Genomic DNA, 10,343 nt, shown 5'->3' with positions numbered 1-10,343 from the left:
TACAATGTGTAGTATCGTAAAATACCAGCAAACGAAAAAAAATTAAAATGGAAACACAAAATTAAATGAAAAAAAAATCATAAAACTAAAAACCCCCAAACCTTATAGTATCGGTTGGTCTTACCAACCGGTACTAAAGGGCTCCAGGTCCCCGGAGCTGGCTCGTGCCACGTGGTTGCCCTTTAGCACCGGTTCGTGCTGAACCGGTACTAAAGGGGGGGGGGGGCTTTAGTGACCACAAATTAGTGCCGGTTATGTAGCCGGCACTATAGGGCCTTACGAACCGGTGCTAATGCCCGGTTCTGCACTAGTGATTCAACACAAACAAACTTCACTACAAGTTTTTCCATGATGCTGCTGCTGCTAGTAGACCCGGACGTCAGTGCACATGGTTACATTGTGCCTCTCGCACTGGGACATGGGCTTTAGTCTCCATCTTATGATACTTGAAATGAACAAACTATATTATTCAAATAACAAACTCCAGTTAGATTACCAAGTGGGTAAGAGGAGAGGCGGCCATTCTCGTTCATCCACGCAAATCGACGGATTCTGGAGGAATGCGGATGTAGTACTGGCACATGTAGATCGGTAGAAGCCTCCACCATCCCCATCTCTTCTCCACGAATTCTAGAGGAAGGGGTAGGGGATTTATATATAGGAATTCCATCTCTGTTTCGAAATATGGTTTTAGTGCAGGAACCCAAAATTTCTGGCCTGCCTGCAACATATCCCCAGCTCATGAGCACTCCATGAGTTCGTGATTCGGCCAGCCAGACGCCATGGAAGGTCGCAAGAGAGCTCGCCGGGTGCAGGTCGATTTGGAGGGTGATTTGAACTACATGTACAATGTGGTTTCATTTTAAATGCAATGGAACTGGGGAGAGATCCTTGTTCTTCAAAAAGAGAATAGAATGTCGACTGAATAGTGTATGAATTGTGCTAAAATTTTAACACAGAGCGCACTGAAAAAAAATATTTAACACTAGCCTCAAAGTTTTATTTAATCAAGAACAAAGAGTAAGGCAGGATATTTCACTATGTGAAATAAATAAATGACGCAACTACGCACCGGGACATCAAATCTGCCGTGGCATCCCAACAGAGTACGATTGCTCATCGCTTTTGTTGTTGTTGTTGTTGTTATTGGAAGTGGTGGTGGTGTTTTCTTATTGTCTATGTGGTGCTTCATTGTGGTAACATGACATGATTCCTCCCTCTCTAATTCTTATTCGGAGCAACTTAATATGACCAAGGTGAAGCTGCAGAAGCTGGATCAGGCATCATGAAGACTCACTGCAGAAATTTGAAATTGCAACTTATGCTACTTCATTATCCACCCCCTCCGTGAATCCTCTCTAATCGATTGTCTTAGGAGTGCTAGACAACGTGCAACTCATGTAGCTTTCTGTGTAATAATTGTGTCGTCACAAGCTGGTTGCTAGTAACGAGTGTGAGACGAATGAATCATTTCCGAGTATGGAGACTGGATACGGGACTGTAGTCGAAATAGACATTATGAAGGTGATAAGATGATATGATTGAGCCAAGTAGACCTGCTGCTTGAGTCTTTCTGATCCGATTATGTGGTGACATGTCTTGGAGAGGGGTCTATGCATCTATTTATGTCCTGGTATGGCTGACAGTTTCGTTTCGTAACAGGCTATGTATGCAATTGTTGAGTATTCAGTTCCTATGTATAGCCTGTTACCTTTTCTTTTCTTTTCTTGTGTTGGCTTCCAGGCAGTAATTAACCTTGTACTCCCTCCGTAAAGAAATATAAACATCACTTCTGTTCATGCCATGTATCAGCCAGAGCATGTATTTGCAATCTTGTACAGGGAATGGATACAGGGGAGATGCCACTCTGTTCTCTCAATTGTCCTGCTGTAAGCCTATCTCTGTGATGACTCATGAGCAGTGGTTTTGATACTGGAGGTTTTCGACAAGAAAGAGGGTTTCGCTTATATTTTGTGGCATTTCAGGCAAAGTGTCGTGTAAGATTAATTACTTCTAGTTGAGTTTGTCTTTCTTTGCTTGTCAATAGATAGAATCCTGTAAATTTTCTTACATTTCCAGCAGGAGGAAGCGGAGGATGGGGAGTAATTCTAGTTGTGACCTCACAAAAGATTTTGACTCGATTTTTTAACATCTTGCCATATTTTATATCGCACTTGTGCTCGTGTGGCGGCATTTCCGCTTCAACTCATCTCGGTCAAATCCTACTCTAAACTATCTTCCTGAAGCTTTTCTGTGATCAGTTGTTGTTTTCTTGGTCCATCGGTCAGTGTCGGGCATGGAAACACCTCATGTCTACTGCCTACACCTGGGGAATCCAGTAGTACTGCCTGTCAATGGCTGCCTGCAAGCCAAAATGTTTAGTGCCTTTCCCTGTGATGAAAGTGTATCCTAGTAGGGTTGATGGATGACAAATAAAATGAAGTTGTAGTCCATTCATGTCGATTACTTATGACGTGAATCCGATGTTAAATGTTAGTGCTGTTTGGAAGAGTAAAAGTAACCTTGCTAGTGGCATGAGTGACGAACTGCAAAGCTGGCAGTATGAGTCTGAAACCTGTGAGTGAAGCTGTATGGGTAAATTATTGTGATGTGCTCATCTGAGTAGAGAGGCATGAGTGCTGGGGAGAGTAAGATCTGCTGAGCTTTAGTGCGGAAAAATTTGGGACTAACGCATCATGTGAGCGATGAAGGACGCATCAACAAGAAGTTCCTCAGGATTTCTTCCCAGAGAGACGAAATCATACATTTATCTCTCTGCAAACTTGCTTGACCAACTTGCATTTATATGTTGTGTTTTTTGACAGGTTAGTTATCATGTACGTACTATGCCTATAAGCAGCTAACAGACTTTCAGATACATGCTATTTCAGTAGTATTACCATACTGAAGTTTGTAGTGCTAAATTAATATCATCTCTAGATGTGTCAAATCAATGGTATCATCAAACAAATGCTGGAGGGGGCAACTTCACAAAGAACTATCGAAAAACATGCCTTGTCAGGTAAACTGCCAAGTGCTACAGGAAAATGGTAACCCAACAATTGCATCAATTGTGTATTGTTGTACACCTCGAACACACAGCCAGACTTGAGAAAAATATATCAAAGTGCTCAAAATAATCCAAGAAAAATCCTGACAAAAACTAACATTCCAGTGAAAGCACTGTTAAAACTTCAGCACAAACAGAGCCGGAAAGATGAATACTCTGTTTGCTGCACACCGTGGAAACACCGTCGGACTGCAAAAATACAGAGTGCTCGATTTTTGATTTTTTTCTGAAGGAATTTCCTTTTAAGAAAGAATATTACCCTGCGTGGACTAATCATGATTTGTTGCCGTACTTCTACACACCACATGACTCTAAAAAAATCAGAAACAATTCCTGAAAAAAAAACCCCCAAGGATAGCACCTTCAATGTGGACCGTTAAAATTGCTGTGCAAGCAGAGGTAGAAAAATGCATCTGTTGTGATTGTACACCCCAAACATTCTATTGGACTCCAAACATTTCAAGGTGCTCAGAATCGCTTTCAAGAGCTTTCCAAAAAATCAAGCATAGATCACCCATGAACAGTGTTAAATTTCCCGGACAAACAGTGTTAGAAACATGCATTTTCTGTTTCTGTATGCCCATGGATACACTGCGCTCGGAAAAATCTGGGAAAAGATTCCAAAAATCAAGCATTTTCATATGCTGTGGTATCAACCCCGGACAACACGTCTGGCCTCGAAAAAATAGGAAGTGATGAATTAAATCTGTATCAGTTCTTGAAAATACAACATCATTGCACAATAATTTACTTATACATTTACACTCACGGGTTTCTCAGTACAGCCTGTTATTGGGGAATCCAGTTTTGTCTTTTGGCCAATTGGAACATGCTGTACAGGAGGTTCCCAAGAGCGAGACAATGGATTCATTCAGAAAGCAGCGAGAAATTCAGAATGGTGATATGGAAAAGGCTGGAACTGAGCAAGTGCATTAGACAGATAAGCGGGCGACGGATTTTTCCTTTTTCCTAGGTGGGGTGGGGAGGCACCTTACAAAAGGCCAAAATTTTAGCTGCGTATAATGGGAAATCCCCACAGGGGGAGAACAAATACTGAAATTATCATGACCACATGAGGTTGAGGATGAGGCCCTGAAGTGAAACCAAACCTGCTCATATCACAAGAAAAATATGTTCAGCATTTCCCCCCACTTCAGATGTAAGTAGTGTAACAGGTGGCCTGGGCCACCCCTCCAATAGCATATAATTGTATCATTTTGGCGTTTAATCAAAAAATAACTGGGTATATGGTAGAAGTATACCTTAGAAAAATACTCGGCAATCAGTCCACATGGCGCCAATAAATTTTGACCTCTAGCTTGCTTGTTGCTAGCGATCTGCACTGTTCAGATAACTCGACTCTGCAACCGTCGATTACCAGTTCTTCCAGCGAAGTTGGGAGGCCCTCCTTCGGAAGCCCTGAGATGCTAATACAACCTATGATCACCATTGTCTTGAGGGAAGGGAGGCCACGCAGCCCCGCAGGAAGATGTATGAGATCACACTCATAAAAAAAGAGCTCTTGCAGGGACCTAAGGAGCAGAAGCGCTCTCTCTTGCTTATCTGTTAGTCTCATTGCATCCTCCAAATAAAAAATCCGTAGGCTTCGGAGGCAGGTGAGGCCCTTGCAGAATGACGTGTTAAGGAAAGACAAGTCATCGATCTCGAGACTTTCCAGTGCAGGGAAGAATAACTCATAGCTATGACTTGGGATTCCCTCAACTGAATCGTAACTCTTCAATGTGGTAATTATATTCAAGGCAGGGGACTTGTGTATTACCAAATGCTTGAGGTTCACCAGGGATTGCAAGCCCTTTAGTGTGACGAGCGAACTACAGTGCCAAATTTCCAAACGTTCCAGCGCTGTGCAGGAATGCAGCTGTAGTGATTCCAGACATTCACATATCCTAACTGCCAATTCTTCCAAGGCCGTACAGGAATCCAGCTGTAGATATTTCAAAGTTTCGCTGTTTATTTCTAATTTTTTGAGGCGGGTGAGATTACCAACAAAGCAGGGCCATAGAGTTTCTCGAGGATAATCAGACCAATCAAGTTGTTCAAGTGATTGCGGGAGGAGACATCTTCCACCATATTGGCCGTCTTCCTCAACCTCCTCCTCAAGGGAGGTAAATCCAACAAAGCCTTCCCTACCCCCGTCAAATATTAGATGAGGGCATCCACTAGTTCTTATCTTCTTGAGATTCAACGAAATGTGTACGACTCCATCTACAACTGAGATTGGCCGTGCATGAGCTGCATATCCTGATGATGCTCGAACTGAGCTCCACAATGCATCGTCTAGATACCCTGATGACGAAGCCTCAGAAGCTGAGATAAGTTTTGATGGAACATTTCCTTCCTCTTCTATCTTCAACTGCGGGCAGTCATATAAATCCAATTCCTCCAGGGCCGGTGAATGTCGCAGCATCAGAGATAGCCACTTACATGTTATTCCACATTTTTCAATATAGAGACTTTCAAGAGACAGAAGAACAACATCATTTGCAGTTATCATGTCTTTGTGGGTCTGCTCTGGCACAACATCCGAAGAGAAAAGTTTTTTGCAACACACTATTTCTAAACTCTTTAAAGACATGAGCTGACTTAAACCTTTGAATGAAATAGATGTTAGGTTTCTGCATGATGATATCTTCAAGTATTTGATATCCTTAAGATTATGGAATGCCAAAAATTCGTCATCGATTGTATGAGGCAAAATATCTCCAGTAATTTTGAATTTTCCCATGGAAGATCCCTCCATTGACATAATTGTTGAAACTCTGCAGATTGATAGTTCAGAAAATATGGCTGAAGGCGGAAGGGGAATTTGTACTTGCAAATGAGGACAGTCCAACAAAATGAGTTTCTTCAGACTAGGCAACCATGGCTTATCGTCAATTTCATAGTTATGACCTTTCTGAAACAGGTCAAACACCTCAAGTGCAGGGCAACGCTGGATTTCCATCTCCCTTAAATTAGCCTTCATATCCCCCATGGAAGTACATGAACATCTCTGTAGATCTGTCATTCCATGTAAAACCAGCTCTTCCAATGACGGAACCAATACTTCTCTTACTCTTTGCATGTTGCGCAACTTCAACCTTTTAAGAAACCGAAGCATTTCCAGAGATGGAAGTATTATCCGTTCTCCGTGGTCCTCTAGATGAACTGTATGCAATGACATCAAAAAAGCAATATCCAACACTTGAAGATGGAAAAACTTGCTCAAAACATGAGGCAAAACCTTCTGCTCAGTGTGAACATCTTCAAGTTTTAGATACCTAAGACGAGTAGGATTTACCAAGCTACACAGGAAGGAATTAAAATCAGTAGATGTTGCAGACATTTGTAGCAGACGCAGATTATGTGCTTTTTCAAACACATTTTGAAATGCTTTGAAGAAAAAGGGGTCATACTCCCCAATTAACACCAATGTCCTCAACTTTCTCACTGATGCAACTATATTTTGCAAGAAAAATTCAAACTTCTCATTACGAGGTATGTTCTCAGTCTGATCATCCCTCTGATATACAGAATCGGTCACTATGGACAAGTGGTGTACATTTGGCAAAACTTCACTGCATTGCAAACCATCCAAAGTTGCACACTCAGTTCTTGAAACTAGAATTGCAAAATCATGCATCAGGCCACACATAGCATAGCAAGTTTGAGTTTGACTACCAAGAGAGGATCTTTTTCTTTCAACCTCTTCAAACAGGCCCAAGTTCACCAAGTCAGTCAGATAATACCGTCCAACCACCTCCAAACTCTTACTTGAATGATCAGGCTTCACAAATCCCTGTGAAATCCAAAGACGAACTAGCTCCTGATCATGAAATTCATAACCATAGGGGAATATAGAACAATATGAGCAACATTGTTGTACAAGGTAGGGCATCTCATCATAGGAAAGCTTCAAAGAAGACATGATGCCACCAGTGTGTTGTAGGGATTTCCAATCTTCGGTCATTAGAATGCTACTCCAATGATCCACAGTAAGACGATCTTTTAATAGTACCCCAACAGTTTGTGCTGCTAATGGGTTTCCTTTTAGCTTTTGTGCTATTATCTGTCCTATGTCACTTAGACTAGCTTGGGCTTCGTAATTCTCATCACCAAATGCACATGCCTTAAAAAATAGCCAGAAATCATCATTTTTCAAACCATTTAAGTTAATTGGTCCAATTGTACCTCTCTTTTTGGCAACAGACGGTTTTCTAGTTGTAAGAATTATCGTATTGCCATTTGCACCATCATCAGACTTGAAAGGAGCCAACAATTTGTTCCACCGGCAGTCATCCATGACTTCCCAGACATCATCTAAAATAAGTAGAACCCTCTTTGATTTAATATGACCCTTCAAGACCTCCTGAAGCTTGGTAAAACTGCATAGGCCATCACAAGTTTCTTGGGAGACGCAATCTAACATCTCTCTTGTTAGTCTCATTTCATCAAAGTCTTTAGACACCCAGATCCATATCTTGTGATCAAATAGACTTTGCAAAGCTGTATCATTGTATACAAGCTGAGCGAGAACTGTCTTCCCAACTCCTCCAATGCCTACAATAGGCAGAACAGTTACACCGGTAGTTGATTTGTGTTCTTTTATCAAAGTTTTGATGGATCCCCTCTCTTGAGCTCTCCCATACACTTTTCCTTGAAAAAGACCTGATGTTCTTCGGCATGGATCTAAGATTGTAGTCTGACAGTGGATTGAACTTGCAGCAACAGAGTCGGACGGAAGTATCTTGAGAAGCCTTGTGACAGCCCCGTGTTTCCCTTGCAGCTGACTAGTGATGTCTTGTATCCTTTCGGAAAATGCGTCCTTATTCCACCCGTTTGGGTTAACTGCAGTGATGTGTGTTGACTCCTGACCGGTTCTCATCCTTTTTCTGCTGCCAGTTACAATAGGCATTGGAATTGTAGCAGCATTGGCGGTGCTGCAATAAGAAATAAATCATGGATTGGCAGTGCGAATCTTAATAATACGCTCTTAACCAGACATATAAAAGAAGACTCCCAAAAATGTTTTGGTGCAAGGCGTTAAATATATAGTTTTGGTACCTTGAAGAAGAGCCACTTGCTCGACGTTTGTTGCTGCAACCTTTGCTCTTGAGATGGTTGTGCAAAACTGACGTCCCCATTTTGGTTGTGCACATAACTTGTTTTTGACAGTGCTTGCATCTTGCTTTAGCAGGCCCTCCGTTTTGCTCAAACTCTGTGATTTCAAAATGATTCCATCCCTCGAACCGCAACCTGCTATTACCGCTACTTTGTACATCAGCATTTTCACTAGATCTCTCAACTTGATGCGTCCCATGCCCGTCTGTTTCCAGCAGTGTCTCTACAAATAAGTCGACCAGATATTTAGCAACTACTAGAAAGCAAATACTTGGACCAGATATTCAGCAGACACCTGAGTTTAAATGCATCACCAAAATTACCTGGTTGGAGCTCCTGCTGGAGCCTGTAGCAGTCCAGCTCGTCGACCACGTCGTCGGCGTCGTAGAGCAGCTCCTTGACCAAAGCGAGAGATTTGGCCAGCGGTTTGTTCCTGGATGCCCTCCCCTGCACAGCAGAGACCGTCATCTCCACTGCCTGGACCTCACACTTGAGCTTCTCGACGTCGTTGCCAAGGCCAGCTTGGCGGATCCAGGACTCCAGCTTGCCGCCGGCTGGGAGATTTGCAAGGATGGTGTCTGCAAGCCACCCAATCGCGGCCTCCAGCGTGGTGTCCTCCACCGCCTCCATCATCAGATCCGGCGGAAGCAGCAGCGGGGGATGGCTAGGTGCGGGGTTCGATTTGGTAGCTCAGAGAGGGCTTCAGATGCAGCAGCAGTGAGTGTGACTGAGAGAAGGCAGAGAGGGCTTTACAGGAAGAGGAAGGTTGACTTGAGAGACATTCAGATTAGTGCGAGGCCCCCTCAGTATCGTAGCCTCTTACATGGGCCATCATCTCAAGGAGCCCACTCTGCCCCATAATAAAATCTCCTATCCACCACTATGTTCCTCTGCTTTCATAATCTAAAAAAAAAGATGTTCCTCTGCTTTTGGAAATGATTTCGATTGAGCAGCGAAGAAGAAAAGTTGGCCAAAATGCACCATGAACGCAAAAATATAGGAACATGCATGGTAAATTAACCAGATTAATTACTTCATTACTCACCTAAAAAAGCCACATCTGAACCAATATCACACCATAAGCTAGTACTTATAACTAATAACCAAAGCTCACTGACAAAGTAGATTAGTACTACTACATCGTAAAGAATAATCAAAGCTCATCGAACATCGTAAAGAATTACTCTCTCTCACACACACATAGTTCACGCTCTATACAAAATGCCGAAGCCCCCAAGCGCAGCCACGAAGACCAAAGGGAGGATGGACACCCAAAGCACCGTCTTCCCGGCGGCATGCCTCTCCTCCAGCTTGCCGGACACCCAGACACCGAGCAGCGCCTCCACGATCCCGAAGACCACCACGGCAATGAGCACGGCAAAGTAGAGGTAGAGAAGCCCCTTGCCGTGGTGGAGGAAGATGCCCCCGGGTGCCTTGAACAGGAGGAGGCTGAGCGCCGCTGCGGCCTTGAGGACGCCGCAGGAGATGAGGGCCCGAGGGAGGTTCTTCCGGTCCGAGAAAGCGCCGGGGATCAGGGTCACAATGTCCCGGATGATGGCCATGGTGGTGGAGAAGGGTTGTGGTTTTGCTGGGGCGTTTATGTCTGCGGAATGGTACAATGTTCGGCCTTTAGGGTATGTAATTATAGAGAACCGCATGAGCAGTGGCAACCCAAAGAGAAACCGAACAGCTGCTGGCAGCGCTGTGGAAAAGGCAGAGGATGGCGCCTAGTCAGCGAGCCCTCGGTCCCCTGCTTTGGTGCAGGAAGCTGCCGCAGAATTTCCACAAACCCGAAGTCCCGAACCAAACTCGGTCGGCGCATTCGCCTCTGCTCTGTTACCTGCTTCTTATTTATGCCTTGAATCCCCCGGCATCCTTGTTTTTTGACGGTGCTACGGCGGGGTTACGGGCCTAAACTATTGCACTAATAAATCAAAGTACATTTACAACAGAGTTCGAGAGGGGCTGAAGAGTAGAGTATAAAATGTTGTAAAATGTACTCCCTCCACAACATAATATAAGACGTTTTTTAACATTGTCATGCAATCTATAAACGTCTTATAAAATGTTACTGAGGGAGTACTTGTTACTGCCCGGTCAATCTCTTTATAAGCAAGCCTAGTTCAAATATTAACATTCCATAATGCAACAA

The 10,343-nt window shown here is 43.4% G+C and overlaps 1 protein-coding gene across 1 annotated transcript; it reads right to left on the bottom strand.

The window, feature by feature from the left end:
* Positions 1–3,760: 3,760 nt before the first annotated feature.
* LOC119324784 (putative disease resistance protein RGA3) lies at positions 3,761–8,885 on the bottom strand. The gene is made up of 4 exons (XM_037598557.1): positions 8,515–8,885; positions 8,135–8,414; positions 4,333–8,010; positions 3,761–4,179 (listed from the first exon to the last, which is right to left on the bottom strand). Exons 1-3 carry the CDS (start codon positions 8,822–8,824, stop codon positions 4,353–4,355), a joined length of 4,248 nt encoding a protein of 1,415 aa, XP_037454454.1. The 5' UTR covers positions 8,825–8,885; the 3' UTR covers positions 3,761–4,179; positions 4,333–4,352.
* Between the last annotated feature and the right edge of the window lie 1,458 nt (positions 8,886–10,343).

This window comes from Triticum dicoccoides, chromosome 6B (genome assembly GCF_002162155.2).
Source record: "Triticum dicoccoides isolate Atlit2015 ecotype Zavitan chromosome 6B, WEW_v2.0, whole genome shotgun sequence".
In the NCBI taxonomy this organism is placed as follows: domain Eukaryota; kingdom Viridiplantae; phylum Streptophyta; class Magnoliopsida; order Poales; family Poaceae; genus Triticum; species Triticum dicoccoides.
The sequence above is the reverse complement of the archived record's forward strand: the minus strand, read 5'-3'. Positions and strand labels throughout refer to the sequence as shown.